At 43.4% G+C, this 15,915-nt stretch overlaps 2 protein-coding genes across 2 annotated transcripts; both read right to left on the bottom strand.

Annotated features, from left to right (window-relative positions):
• Positions 1 to 1,224: 1,224 nt before the first annotated feature.
• LOC138349086 (uncharacterized) lies at positions 1,225 to 7,099 on the bottom strand. The gene is made up of 2 exons (XM_069298943.1): positions 3,940 to 7,099; positions 1,225 to 3,855 (listed from the first exon to the last, which is right to left on the bottom strand). Exons 1-2 carry the CDS (start codon positions 5,120 to 5,122, stop codon positions 1,850 to 1,852), a joined length of 3,189 nt encoding a protein of 1,062 aa, XP_069155044.1. The 5' UTR covers positions 5,123 to 7,099; the 3' UTR covers positions 1,225 to 1,849.
• A 1,970-nt stretch (positions 7,100 to 9,069) lies between these two features.
• On the bottom strand, positions 9,070 to 14,333 carry LOC138349085 (uncharacterized). The gene is made up of 2 exons (XM_069298942.1): positions 11,174 to 14,333; positions 9,070 to 11,089 (listed from the first exon to the last, which is right to left on the bottom strand). Exons 1-2 carry the CDS (start codon positions 12,354 to 12,356, stop codon positions 9,084 to 9,086), a joined length of 3,189 nt encoding a protein of 1,062 aa, XP_069155043.1. The 5' UTR covers positions 12,357 to 14,333; the 3' UTR covers positions 9,070 to 9,083.
• Positions 14,334 to 15,915: the final 1,582 nt, after the last annotated feature.

Here is a 15,915-nt window from a genome sequence, read left to right as displayed (position 1 = left end):
GGTCTTAAATAAATTATCATTTTAGCCCATAAACTATCGATTAATTAACTCAAGTTACACTAATATTTAAAATTTCCAAAAATGACCTTCCGGGTCATTACATTATCCACCACTAAAAATCATGTTCGTCCTCGAACATAAAGTAAAAGAAAGTACCTGATGCTTCAAAAAGTTGAGGATATCTGGCACGCATGTCAGACTCTGTCTCCCAAGTTGCCTCTCTCACTGATCGGTGCTTCCATTGCACCTTCACTGAAGCAATCTCTTTGGTCCTAAGCTTTCGAATTTGCCTATCCAAAATAGCTATAGGCTCCTCCTCAAATGTCAAGTCTGGACCCAGCTCCACAGAATCGAGTGAAATCACATGAGATTCATCCGGAATATACTTCCGAAGCATAGAGACATGGAAAACAGGATGAACTGCCGACAAACTAGGTGGCAAGGCCAACTTATAGGCCACCTCTCCCACTCGGCTCAAAATCTCAAAAGGTCCAATGAACCTAGGGCTAAGCTTGCCCTTCTTTCCAAACCTCATTACACCCTTCATGGGTGATACTCGGAGCCAAACATGATCACCCTCCATAAACACCAAGGCTCTAACTCTCCGGTCTGCATAACTCTTTTGTCGACTCTGAGCTGTCAATAATCTATACTGAATCATACGAACTTGCTCCATAGCATCTCTAAGCAAGTCTGTATCCAAAGAGTCCATCTCCGCCGAATCAAACCAACCAATAGGAGATCTACACCGTCTACCATATAATGCCTCAAATGGGGCCATTTGGATACTAGAGTGATAACTGTTATTATAGGCAAACTCCGCTAAGGGTAAATGTCGATCCCATCTTGCACCAAAATCGATCACACACGCTCGAAGCATATCTTCCAATACCTGAATGGTCCGCTCAGATTGACCATCTGTCTGAGGGTGAAATGCCGTACTCATATCTAACTGAGTACCCAGACCATGTTGTAATGCCTTCCAGAAGTGAGAAGTAAATAGTGAACCTCGATCTGATATGATAGAAAGAGGAACTCCATGTAGTCGTACAATCTGACTGATATATAGTTCGGCTAACTTTTCTGCTGTATACTTTACCCGAACCGGGATGAAGTGGGCAGACTTGGTCAGTCTATCAACAACAACCCAAATAGAGTCATAACCACCCACTGTGGTAGGCAAACCCACAACAAAGTCCATAGTAATCCGCTCCCACTTCCAAGTAGGAATAGGCATCCTCTGAGATACACCCCCTGGCCGCTGGTGCTCACATTTGACCTGCTGGCAAGTCAAACACCTAGAAACAAAGTCTGAAATATCTCTCTTCATCCCACACCACCAGTAATGCTGACTCAGATCATGATACATCTTTGCCGCTCCCGGATGGATGGAATACCGAGTACAATGGGCCTCCTCAAGAATCAATCTAATCAAATCGCCTGTCCTGGGCACACAAATTCTGCCTCCGATCCGCAAGACACCATCAGAATCAAGGACAGCCTCCTTAGCTTCCCCTCTCAATACTCTGTCTCGAATGAGACATAATTTTTCGTCATCAAATTGGTGTGCACGAATTTGCTCGACTAAAGAAGACCGAGCCTCAATAAAAGCAATCATCCCCTCACTCTCTTCTGAAATCTGCAAGCGGACAAGACTGTTAGCTAATATCTGCACATCTCTAGCCAATGGTCTCTCCATAATACTAAGTGCTGCAAGACTCCCCATGCTAGGAGTCTTCCTACTCAGAGCATCGGCCATAACATTGGCCTTTCCTGGATGATACAGAATGGTCACATCATAGTCCTTCAACAACTCAAGCCATCTCCGTTGCCTCAAGTTCAAATCCCTCTAGCTAAAGATATATTGAAGACTCCGATGATCAGTGAAGATCTCACAATGCACCCCATACAAATAATGACGCCATAACTTAAGTACAAATACCACAGCCGCCAACTCCAAATCATGAGTAGGGTAGTTTTTCTCATGGGATTTCAATTGCCTAGAAGCATAAGCAATCACTTTCCCCTTCTGCATCAACACACCACCCAAACCAACTCCTGAAGCATCACAATACACAGTAAAGTCTACACCTTCCTCAGGTAGAGTCAACACAGGAGCAGAAGTCAACAAAGTCTTGAGTTTTTGAAAGCTCTCCTCACACTCATCAGACCACTGAAAACTCACATCCTGTCGAGTCAATCTAGTCAATGGAGCTGCAATAGTAGAGAAACTCTGAACAAATCGTCGATAATAGCCTGCCAATCCCACAAAACTCCTAATCTCAGTAGGTGAGGTAGGTCGCGTCCAGCCTCTAACTGCCTTAATTTTGGCTGGATCTACTCTAATACCCTCCTTGGACACCACGTGCCCCAAGAATGTCACAGAAGTAAGCCAGAACTCACACTTTGAGAACTTGGCATACAACTTCTCTTCTCTCAACCTCTGGAGTACAATCCTCAGGTGTCGGACATGGTCCTCCTCAGTCTTAGAGTAAACCAAGATGTCATCGATGAAAACAATCACAAAAGAATCAAGGTATGGTCGAAACACCCCATTCATCAACTCCATGAATGCTGCAGGGGCATTAGTCAATCCGAAGGACATCACTAGAAACTCATAATGCCCATACCGGGTCCGAAAAGCTGTCTTAGGGATATCTGATGCCCTAATTTTCAACTGATGATACCCAGACCTCAAATCAATCTTAGAGAACAATGATGCTCCCTGTAACTGATCAAATAAGTCATCAATACGCGGAAGAGGATACTTATTCTTAATTGTTACCTTGTTCAACTGTCTGTAATCAATACACATTCTCATAGTCCCATCCTTTTTCTTCACAAACAATACAGGGGCACCCCAAGGTGATACACTAGGGCGAATAAAACCCTTACTCAATAAATCTTGCAACTGATCCTTTAATTCTTTCAACTCTGCTGGGGCCATACGATATGGAGGTATAGAAATAGGCTTAGTGCCTGGCTCCAAATCAATAGCAAAATCAATGTCCCTATCGGGAGGAACACCTGGAAGATCAGAAGGAAATACATCGAGAAACTCCTGAACCACGGGAACAGAGTCCATGGAAGGTGGTTCAACACTAGTATCCCGAATAAAAGCTAAGTAAGACAAACACCCCCTCTCCACCAATCTCTGTGCACGGATAAAAGAGATAACCTTTCTAGGATAAGAACCACTAACACTCTTCCACTCAACCCTCGGAACACCAGGCATTGCTAAAGTCACAGTCTTAGCATTACAATCAAGGACAGCATGATAAGGAGAAAGCCAATCCATACCCAAGATAACATCAAAGTCCACCATCCCCAGAATGATTAAGTCTACCCAAGTGTCATACCCAGCCAAAGAAACAAGACAGGATCGATACACTCGATCCACCACTAGGGGCTTACCCACGGGTGTAGAAACACGAATAGGTACAGTCATGCTATCACATATCATATCAAATTTAGCAGCAAAATACGTAGACACATAAGAGAATGTAGAACCTGGATCAAACAACACAGACGCAGGTCGATGGCATACTGGGATGATACCTGTAATAACCGCATCTGAGGTCTCCGCCTCAGGTCTCCCGGGGAAAGCATAGCAGTGGCCTCCTCGTCCACCTCCATCCTGGGTGGTACCTCTACCCCCACTCTGCTGAGCTGCAACACCACTACTGGAAACTCTATCACCTCTACCTGACTGAACTCTGCCACGACCTCTACCCTGTGGTGCTGGTGGTCTAGTCTGGAATGAAGAATTTGGTCGAGGCCCACCACGACCCCTTTGAGAAGTACACTGCCGCATTAGATGATCGGGATCTCCACAAGTAAAACAAAATCTCTGACCTGGGAACTGTTGTGTGGACCCTGAAAACCCACTATAATTTCCTCGCCCTGTAGGTCGCTGTTGTGAACCGTACGAGCCCTGACCTGGGCCATAAGAACCCCTAGATGTCTGGCCACCCTCAAATGTCGGCATAGATGCATGAATAGGTCCCCGCTGCTGAAAAGAACCACTCACTCTCTGTGATCCCCTACCTCCAGATGAGGCACCCTGAAACTGGCCTGATATACGAGCTCTTTTAGGGTCCCCAAACTCTTCTCTCTCCATCAATTCCGCCTCTTTGGCGGCGCTCACAATGGACTGGAAAGAAGTCCCCTCCCTAGATGTCCGAAATACAGCTGACCTGATAGAGAAAGTCAATCCCCTCACGAATCTGCGGATCCTCTCTGTCTCATTTGGAATAATGGCCAACGCATGCCTAGACAACTGGCAAAAACGCGCCTCATACTCTGTAACCGATAAACCATCCTGTCTCAGACTCTCAAACCTCAAGCGACTCTCCTCTCTCACGCTCCATGGGATAAAACGATCTTGGAATGCGCTAGCAAACTGCTCCCAAGTCACTGGAGGAGATCCAACTGGCAAACATCCCGAATAAGTCCTCCACCAGTCTCTCGCTGGTCCACGAAGCTGGAGTGTAGCATATCTAACCCCATGTGACTCAGCTAATCCAACCACCTCTAGTAACTCTCGGCAGGTAGTTAGAAACTCATGAGCGTCCTCGCTCTTCCCACCCTGAAACTGAGGTGGGTCCATCTTTCGAAATCTCTCATACCTACGCTGCTCATCCTCTGTCAGAACAACCATCGATGCAACTTGACCCCCAATTGCTGGTGCAATATCATTATGAACCGCGGGATCTACTGGTAGTTGCCCCACCGCATCCTGAAAAACTGGGGCTTGTTGTTGCTCTTGGGTCTGAGCCCCCTCTCTAGTACGAGAGTCATGTGGTGTGGTAGTCGCACCACCACCCTGAGAAAAGCCCTCTAGCACACTTAACACCCTCAATAGTGTATCCTGAAGCAAAGGTGTGACTACGGGATCTGGAGGAACCTGGTCCTCTCTGTCATCAATCTGTGGTTCGGTAGAGACCTCTCTAGCACGACCTCTCACTGGTGCTGCTCCACGTCCACGACCTCTGGTTACTGTCGCACTACTAGCACGACCTCTAGCTCGAGATCTACCCCTACCTCTAGCTGGGGCCTCAATAACTGCCTCGGGAAGTGCCTCCCCTCTACCACCAGTAACATTAGTTCTAGTCCTCGTCATCTGTCAAAAGAGTATACAACAACTCAGTACTAACGAAGGTAACTATGCACGATGAGAAAGAATGAACAAAAGGAAGTTTCCTAGTAATCTTTATAGCCTCTCAAAGATGAGTACAGACGTCTCCGTACTGATCCTTGAGACTCTACGTAGACTCGGCTTGTATACACGTGAGACCTATGAACCTGGGGCTCTGATACCATTTTGTCACGACCCAAAAATAGGTGTGATGGCACTTGTCTTATCCCACCAAGACAAGTCAGCCTAAAACCCAATATCTAACAAAGTGCGGAAGTAAATGACAATCCAACAACAATTTCTAGTATGAAACCAAGTCATATAAATTCAATCCCCAAAACCAGGTTGTCACGTGCACAAGCCTCTAATGTAAACATTAGAATTGAAACAAAATAGAAGTCTAAAATGAAGTTGTCTTTCAAGTAAAAACAAAATCATAAACTGGAGTAGGAAAGTTCGCTGAGATGACAAACAGCTACCTCACAATCCTCCACAAGATGCCTCGAAAACGAAGAGAATAGAATGTATCACAAAGATCCAGGCTCGTAACCTACAAAAATTTGTAGAAGCAAGGGGTGAGTACCAAACCACGCGGTACCCAACAAGCAAACCTCTAAACACAAGTTAAGTGAACAAAATACGGGTACTCCTTACACCCTATCTAAACCTCCACGCTACAGCCTAACAGTTTACCAAACACACCACTCAATAACCACACTCTATCAGTTTACACATTCTCAATATCAACTCAATATTCAACAATCACAGACTTCACAGAGAAACAATCACAAGATCAGCAAAACACATGTTCAAGTTCATCAATAATAAGATGTGCAATGTCATGAGATGCAATGTCAAATATCGTGATGCATGTCTTTCCTAACGATACACACCCGCTGTCTCTCAGTTCGGGACCCATGGGGGACATATCTGTCCATGCATCTGTCGCGGCGCACGACACGACCCTCGATAAGTAGTAACCTTCGCGGCGCGCGATACGTCCCTCGAAATATAATATCCATCGCGGCGCGCGATACGACCCTCGAAAATAGTACACCATCCTCTTACCACAACAATGTCTCAGATACAATGCAAATGACATGCTCAAATGAAAAGGGAGGAGATAACCATTTGATAACCAAACACAATTTACAACAAGAAATACAACACCAACAAATAAACAACAAGTCTCCAAATCATTCTCAACATCACACAAGGAAATACACGAATTTCGTACGCTTAACAAGAGTTTAGAAATCCACTTGCCTTAGTCACTTGAATAATCACTACGGGACTTGAGCCTTCCCTTTAAGTTGAGCTTCCAAATCGATGCAATCTATTCAAATATGTATATTCACAATAAGGTTTGGAACTAACAACACCCACATTATTATGTGTTTAACCTTGACATAAAACTTCACCCAAATTTATAATCAAGTTTGTAATTCTTGATGTCAATTAACATGTGAACTCTCATGTTTTCCAAATTTAAGCTTACGGTTAAATTTCAATTTCTCCAAATATCATAACTTTAACGATATCTATATAATATAATATATCTAATATTTAATTACCTATCTCAATATATCACACTTGAATCTTAATATGATAATAATAAGAAAATTCTAAGAAACAGTGAAGCCTTAAGTTACAGAGAAAATCACGAGGACAAAAAAATATATTTTAAATCCTCAAATGGATACCCTATATTCCTATCTATTATTTTTCAATCATCTTGATGCAATTATATTCCCAACAATTATCACATGATTGGCATGACCCTCTTTCTAAATTTCAAAATTACTTCATACCAATATACCAACTTCCAAATATTATTTCTTTATTCCATATTCATTTTGCCATGTTTCACATTCCAAAGCACATATTAAAGTTAACATAAAAATTATAATTGTACATTAATTACAAGACATATTCAGCAGCCTCAATGCAAAGTTTAAAATTATTACCTGAATCAAGTGCACTTGTTCGACGGCGCTGCGAGTGTTTTTCAGACTTTCTCCTCTTCTTTGTTTTTCGTCACACGTTTAGGTTAGTTTTGTTCCACATATTTAATTAAATAAAGGCTAAATAGTATAGGGTCTTAAATAAATTATCATTTTAGCCCATAAACTATCGATTAATTAACTCAAGTTACACTAATATTTAAAATTTCCAAAAATGACCTTCCGGGTCATTACATTATCCACCACTAAAAATCATGTTCGTCCTCGAACATAAAGTAAAAGAAAGTACCTGATGCTTCAAAAAGTTGAGGATATCTGGCACGCATGTCAGACTCTGTCTCCCAAGTTGCCTCTCTCACTGATCGGTGCTTCCATTGCACCTTCACTGAAGCAATCTCTTTGGTCCTAAGCTTTCGAATTTGCCTATCCAAAATAGCTATAGGCTCCTCCTCAAATGTCAAGTCTGGACCCAGCTCCACAGAATCGAGTGAAATCACATGAGATTCATCCGGAATATACTTCCGAAGCATAGAGACATGGAAAACAGGATGAACTGCCGACAAACTAGGTGGCAAGGCCAACTTATAGGCCACCTCTCCCACTCGGCTCAAAATCTCAAAAGGTCCAATGAACCTAGGGCTAAGCTTGCCCTTCTTTCCAAACCTCATTACACCCTTCATGGGTGATACTCGGAGCCAAACATGATCACCCTCCATAAACACCAAGGCTCTAACTCTCCGATCTGCATAACTCTTTTGTCGACTCTGAGCTGTCAATAATCTATACTGAATCATACGAACTTGCTCCATAGCATCTCTAAGCAAGTCTGTATCCAAAGAGTCCATCTCCGCCGAATCAAACCAACCAATAGGAGATCTACACCGTCTACCATATAATGCCTCAAATGGGGCCATTTGGATACTAGAGTGATAACTGTTATTATAGGCAAACTCCGCTAAGGGTAAATGTCGATCCCATCTTGCACCAAAATCGATCACACACGCTCGAAGCATATCTTCCAATACCTGAATGGTCCGCTCAGATTGACCATCTGTCTGAGGGTGAAATGCCGTACTCATATCTAACTGAGTACCCAGACCATGTTGTAATGCCTTCCAGAAGTGAGAAGTAAATAGTGAACCTCGATCTGATATGATAGAAAGAGGAACTCCATGTAGTCGTACAATCTGACTGATATATAGTTCGGCTAACTTTTCTGCTGTATACTTTACCCGAACCGGGATGAAGTGGGCAGACTTGGTCAGTCTATCAACAACAACCCAAATAGAGTCATAACCACCCACTGTGGTAGGCAAACCCACAACAAAGTCCATAGTAATCCGCTCCCACTTCCAAGTAGGAATAGGCATCCTCTGAGATACACCCCCTGGCCGCTGGTGCTCACATTTGACCTGCTGGCAAGTCAAACACCTAGAAACAAAGTCTGAAATATCTCTCTTCATCCCACACCACCAGTAATGCTGACTCAGATCATGATACATCTTTGCCGCTCCCGGATGGATGGAATACCGAGTACAATGGGCCTCCTCAAGAATCAATCTAATCAAATCGCCTGTCCTGGGCACACAAATTCTGCCTCCGATCCGCAAGACACCATCAGAATCAAGGACAGCCTCCTTAGCTTCCCCTCTCAATACTCTGTCTCGAATGAGACATAATTTTTCGTCATCAAATTGGTGTGCACGAATTTGCTCGACTAAAGAAGACCGAGCCTCAATAAAAGCAATCATCCCCTCACTCTCTTCTGAAATCTGCAAGCGGACAAGACTGTTAGCTAATATCTGCACATCTCTAGCCAATGGTCTCTCCATAATACTAAGTGCTGCAAGACTCCCCATGCTAGGAGTCTTCCTACTCAGAGCATCGGCCATAACATTGGCCTTTCCTGGATGATACAGAATGGTCACATCATAGTCCTTCAACAACTCAAGCCATCTCCGTTGCCTCAAGTTCAAATCCCTCTAGCTAAAGATATATTGAAGACTCCGATGATCAGTGAAGATCTCACAATGCACCCCATACAAATAATGACGCCATAACTTAAGTACAAATACCACAGCCGCCAACTCCAAATCATGAGTAGGGTAGTTTTTCTCATGGGATTTCAATTGCCTAGAAGCATAAGCAATCACTTTCCCCTTCTGCATCAACACACCACCCAAACCAACTCCTGAAGCATCACAATACACAGTAAAGTCTACACCTTCCTCAGGTAGAGTCAACACAGGAGCAGAAGTCAACAAAGTCTTGAGTTTTTGAAAGCTCTCCTCACACTCATCAGACCACTGAAAACTCACATCCTGTCGAGTCAATCTAGTCAATGGAGCTGCAATAGTAGAGAAACTCTGAACAAATCGTCGATAATAGCCTGCCAATCCCACAAAACTCCTAATCTCAGTAGGTGAGGTAGGTCGCGTCCAGCCTCTAACTGCCTTAATTTTGGCTGGATCTACTCTAATACCCTCCTTGGACACCACGTGCCCCAAGAATGTCACAGAAGTAAGCCAGAACTCACACTTTGAGAACTTGGCATACAACTTCTCTTCTCTCAACCTCTGGAGTACAATCCTCAGGTGTCGGACATGGTCCTCCTCAGTCTTAGAGTAAACCAAGATGTCATCGATGAAAACAATCACAAAAGAATCAAGGTATGGTCGAAACACCCCATTCATCAACTCCATGAATGCTGCAGGGGCATTAGTCAATCCGAAGGACATCACTAGAAACTCATAATGCCCATACCGGGTCCGAAAAGCTGTCTTAGGGATATCTGATGCCCTAATTTTCAACTGATGATACCCAGACCTCAAATCAATCTTAGAGAACAATGATGCTCCCTGTAACTGATCAAATAAGTCATCAATACGCGGAAGAGGATACTTATTCTTAATTGTTACCTTGTTCAACTGTCTGTAATCAATACACATTCTCATAGTCCCATCCTTTTTCTTCACAAACAATACAGGGGCACCCCAAGGTGATACACTAGGGCGAATAAAACCCTTACTCAATAAATCTTGCAACTGATCCTTTAATTCTTTCAACTCTGCTGGGGCCATACGATATGGAGGTATAGAAATAGGCTTAGTGCCTGGCTCCAAATCAATAGCAAAATCAATGTCCCTATCGGGAGGAACACCTGGAAGATCAGAAGGAAATACATCGAGAAACTCCTGAACCACGGGAACAGAGTCCATGGAAGGTGGTTCAACACTAGTATCCCGAATAAAAGCTAAGTAAGACAAACACCCCCTCTCCACCAATCTCTGTGCACGGATAAAAGAGATAACCTTTCTAGGATAAGAACCACTAACACTCTTCCACTCAACCCTCGGAACACCAGGCATTGCTAAAGTCACAGTCTTAGCATTACAATCAAGGACAGCATGATAAGGAGAAAGCCAATCCATACCCAAGATAACATCAAAGTCCACCATCCCCAGAATGATTAAGTCTACCCAAGTGTCATACCCAGCCAAAGAAACAAGACAGGATCGATACACTCGATCCACCACTAGGGGCTTACCCACGGGTGTAGAAACACGAATAGGTACAGTCATGCTATCACATATCATATCAAATTTAGCAGCAAAATACGTAGACACATAAGAGAATGTAGAACCTGGATCAAACAACACAGACGCAGGTCGATGGCATACTGGGATGATACCTGTAATAACCGCATCTGAGGTCTCCGCCTCAGGTCTCCCGGGGAAAGCATAGCAGTGGCCTCCTCGTCCACCTCCATCCTGGGTGGTACCTCTACCCCCACTCTGCTGAGCTGCAACACCACTACTGGAAACTCTATCACCTCTACCTGACTGAACTCTGCCACGACCTCTACCCTGTGGTGCTGGTGGTCTAGTCTGGAATGAAGAATTTGGTCGAGGCCCACCACGACCCCTTTGAGAAGTACACTGCCGCATTAGATGATCGGGATCTCCACAAGTAAAACAAAATCTCTGACCTGGGAACTGTTGTGTGGACCCTGAAAACCCACTATAATTTCCTCGCCCTGTAGGTCGCTGTTGTGAACCGTACGAGCCCTGACCTGGGCCATAAGAACCCCTAGATGTCTGGCCACCCTCAAATGTCGGCATAGATGCATGAATAGGTCCCCGCTGCTGAAAAGAACCACTCACTCTCTGTGATCCCCTACCTCCAGATGAGGCACCCTGAAACTGGCCTGATATACGAGCTCTTTTAGGGTCCCCAAACTCTTCTCTCTCCATCAATTCCGCCTCTTTGGCGGCGCTCACAATGGACTGGAAAGAAGTCCCCTCCCTAGATGTCCGAAATACAGCTGACCTGATAGAGAAAGTCAATCCCCTCACGAATCTGCGGATCCTCTCTGTCTCATTTGGAATAATGGCCAACGCATGCCTAGACAACTGGCAAAAACGCGCCTCATACTCTGTAACCGATAAACCATCCTGTCTCAGACTCTCAAACCTCAAGCGACTCTCCTCTCTCACGCTCCATGGGATAAAACGATCTTGGAATGCGCTAGCAAACTGCTCCCAAGTCACTGGAGGAGATCCAACTGGCAAACATCCCGAATAAGTCCTCCACCAGTCTCTCGCTGGTCCACGAAGCTGGAGTGTAGCATATCTAACCCCATGTGACTCAGCTAATCCAACCACCTCTAGTAACTCTCGGCAGGTAGTTAGAAACTCATGAGCGTCCTCGCTCTTCCCACCCTGAAACTGAGGTGGGTCCATCTTTCGAAATCTCTCATACCTACGCTGCTCATCCTCTGTCAGAACAACCATCGATGCAACTTGACCCCCAATTGCTGGTGCAATATCATTATGAACCGCGGGATCTACTGGTAGTTGCCCCACCGCATCCTGAAAAACTGGGGCTTGTTGTTGCTCTTGGGTCTGAGCCCCCTCTCTAGTACGAGAGTCATGTGGTGTGGTAGTCGCACCACCACCCTGAGAAAAGCCCTCTAGCACACTTAACACCCTCAATAGTGTATCCTGAAGCAAAGGTGTGACTACGGGATCTGGAGGAACCTGGTCCTCTCTGTCATCAATCTGTGGTTCGGTAGAGACCTCTCTAGCACGACCTCTCACTGGTGCTGCTCCACGTCCACGACCTCTGGTTACTGTCGCACTACTAGCACGACCTCTAGCTCGAGATCTACCCCTACCTCTAGCTGGGGCCTCAATAACTGCCTCGGGAAGTGCCTCCCCTCTACCACCAGTAACATTAGTTCTAGTCCTCGTCATCTGTCAAAAGAGTATACAACAACTCAGTACTAACGAAGGTAACTATGCACGATGAGAAAGAATGAACAAAAGGAAGTTTCCTAGTAATCTTTATAGCCTCTCAAAGATGAGTACAGACGTCTCCGTACTGATCCTTGAGACTCTACGTAGACTCGGCTTGTATACACGTGAGACCTATGAACCTGGGGCTCTGATACCATTTTGTCACGACCCAAAAATAGGTGTGATGGCACTTGTCTTATCCCACCAAGACAAGTCAGCCTAAAACCCAATATCTAACAAAGTGCGGAAGTAAATGACAATCCAACAACAATTTCTAGTATGAAACCAAGTCATATAAATTCAATCCCCAAAACCAGGTTGTCACGTGCACAAGCCTCTAATGTAAACATTAGAATTGAAACAAAATAGAAGTCTAAAATGAAGTTGTCTTTCAAGTAAAAATAAAATCATAAACTGGAGTAGGAAAGTTCGCTGAGATGACAAACAGCTACCTCACAATCCTCCACAAGATGCCTCGAAAACGAAGAGAATAGAATGTATCACAAAGATCCAGGCTCGTAACCTACAAAAATTTGTAGAAGCAAGGGGTGAGTACCAAACCACGCGGTACCCAACAAGCAAACCTCTAAACACAAGTTAAGTGAACAAAATACGGGTACTCCTTACACCCTATCTAAATCTCCACGCTACAGCCTAACAGTTTACCAAACACACCACTCAATAACCACACTCTATCAGTTTACACATTCTCAATATCAACTCAATATTCAACAATCACAGACTTCACAGAGAAACAATCACAAGATCAGCAAAACACATGTTCAAGTTCATCAATAATAAGATGTGCAATGTCATGAGATGCAATGTCAAATATCGTGATGCATGTCTTTCCTAACGATACACACCCGCTGTCTCTCAGTTCGGGACCCATGGGGGACATATCTGTCCATGCATCTGTCGCGGCGCACGACACGACCCTCGATAAGTAGTAACCTTCGCGGCGCGCGATACGTCCCTCGAAATATAATATCCATCGCGGCGCGCGATACGACCCTCGAAAATAGTACACCATCCTCTTACCACAACAATGTCTCAGATACAATGCAAATGACATGCTCAAATGAAAAGGGAGGAGATAACCATTTGATAACCAAACACAATTTACAACAAGAAATACAACACCAACAAATAAACAACAAGTCTCCAAATCATTCTCAACATCACACAAGGAAATACACGAATTTCGTACGCTTAACAAGAGTTTAGAAATCCACTTGCCTTAGTCACTTGAATAATCACTACGGGACTTGAGCCTTCCCTTTAAGTTGAGCTTCCAAATCGATGCAATCTATTCAAATATGTATATTCACAATAAGGTTTGGAACTAACAACACCCACATTATTATGTGTTTAACCTTGACATAAAACTTCACCCAAATTTATAATCAAGTTTGTAATTCTTGATGTCAATTAACATGTGAACTCTCATGTTTTCCAAATTTAAGCTTACGGTTAAATTTCAATTTCTCCAAATATCATAACTTTAACGATATCTATATAATATAATATATCTAATATTTAATTACCTATCTCAATATATCACACTTGAATCTTAATATGATAATAATAAGAAAATTCTAAGAAACAGTGAAGCCTTAAGTTACAGAGAAAATCACGAGGACAAAAAAATATATTTTAAATCCTCAAATGGATACCCTATATTCCTATCTATTATTTTTCAATCATCTTGATGCAATTATATTCCCAACAATTATCACATGATTGGCATGACCCTCTTTCTAAATTTCAAAATTACTTCATACCAATATACCAACTTCCAAATATTATTTCTTTATTCCATATTCATTTTGCCATGTTTCACATTCCAAAGCACATATTAAAGTTAACATAAAAATTATAATTGTACATTAATTACAAGACATATTCAGCAGCCTCAATGCAAAGTTTAAAATTATTACCTGAATCAAGTGCACTTGTTCGACGGCGCTGCGAGTGTTTTTCAGACTTTCTCCTCTTCTTTGTTTTTCGTCACACGTTTAGGTTAGTTTTGTTCCACATATTTAATTAAATAAAGGCTAAATAGTATAGGGTCTTAAATAAATTATCATTTTAGCCCATAAACTATCGATTAATTAACTCAAGTTACACTAATATTTAAAATTTCCAAAAATGACCTTCCGGGTCATTACATTATCCACCACTAAAAATCATGTTCGTCCTCGAACATAAAGTAAAAGAAAGTACCTGATGCTTCAAAAAGTTGAGGATATCTGGCACGCATGTCAGACTCTGTCTCCCAAGTTGCCTCTCTCACTGATCGGTGCTTCCATTGCACCTTCACTGAAGCAATCTCTTTGGTCCTAAGCTTTCGAATTTGCCTATCCAAAATAGCTATAGGCTCCTCCTCAAATGTCAAGTCTGGACCCAGCTCCACAGAATCGAGTGAAATCACATGAGATTCATCCGGAATATACTTCCGAAGCATAGAGACATGGAAAACAGGATGAACTGCCGACAAACTAGGTGGCAAGGCCAACTTATAGGCCACCTCTCCCACTCGGCTCAAAATCTCAAAAGGTCCAATGAACCTAGGGCTAAGCTTGCCCTTCTTTCCAAACCTCATTACACCCTTCATGGGTGATACTCGGAGCCAAACATGATCACCCTCCATAAACACCAAGGCTCTAACTCTCCGATCTGCATAACTCTTTTGTCGACTCTGAGCTGTCAATAATCTATACTGAATCATACGAACTTGCTCCATAGCATCTCTAAGCAAGTCTGTATCCAAAGAGTCCATCTCCGCCGAATCAAACCAACCAATAGGAGATCTACACCGTCTACCATATAATGCCTCAAATGGGGCCATTTGGATACTAGAGTGATAACTGTTATTATAGGCAAACTCCGCTAAGGGTAAATGTCGATCCCATCTTGCACCAAAATCGATCACACACGCTCGAAGCATATCTTCCAATACCTGAATGGTCCGCTCAGATTGACCATCTGTCTGAGGGTGAAATGCCGTACTCATATCTAACTGAGTACCCAGACCATGTTGTAATGCCTTCCAGAAGTGAGAAGTAAATAGTGAACCTCGATCTGATATGATAGAAAGAGGAACTCCATGTAGTCGTACAATCTGACTGATATATAGTTCGGCTAACTTTTCTGCTGTATACTTTACCCGAACCGGGATGAAGTGGGCAGACTTGGTCAGTCTATCAACAACAACCCAAATAGAGTCATAACCACCCACTGTGGTAGGCAAACCCACAACAAAGTCCATAGTAATCCGCTCCCACTTCCAAGTAGGAATAGGCATCCTCTGAGATACACCCCCTGGCCGCTGGTGCTCACATTTGACCTGCTGGCAAGTCAAACACCTAGAAACAAAGTCTGAAATATCTCTCTTCATCCCACACCACCAGTAATGCTGACTCAGATCATGATACATCTTTGCCGCTCCCGGATGGATGGAATACCGAGTACAATGGGCCTCCTCAAGAATCAATCTAATCAAATCGCCTGTCCT

Source organism: Solanum lycopersicum, chromosome 6 (assembly GCF_036512215.1).
Source record: "Solanum lycopersicum chromosome 6, SLM_r2.1".
Lineage (NCBI taxonomy): Eukaryota > Viridiplantae > Streptophyta > Magnoliopsida > Solanales > Solanaceae > Solanum > Solanum lycopersicum.
This window is presented reverse-complemented; position numbering and strand designations above follow the sequence as displayed.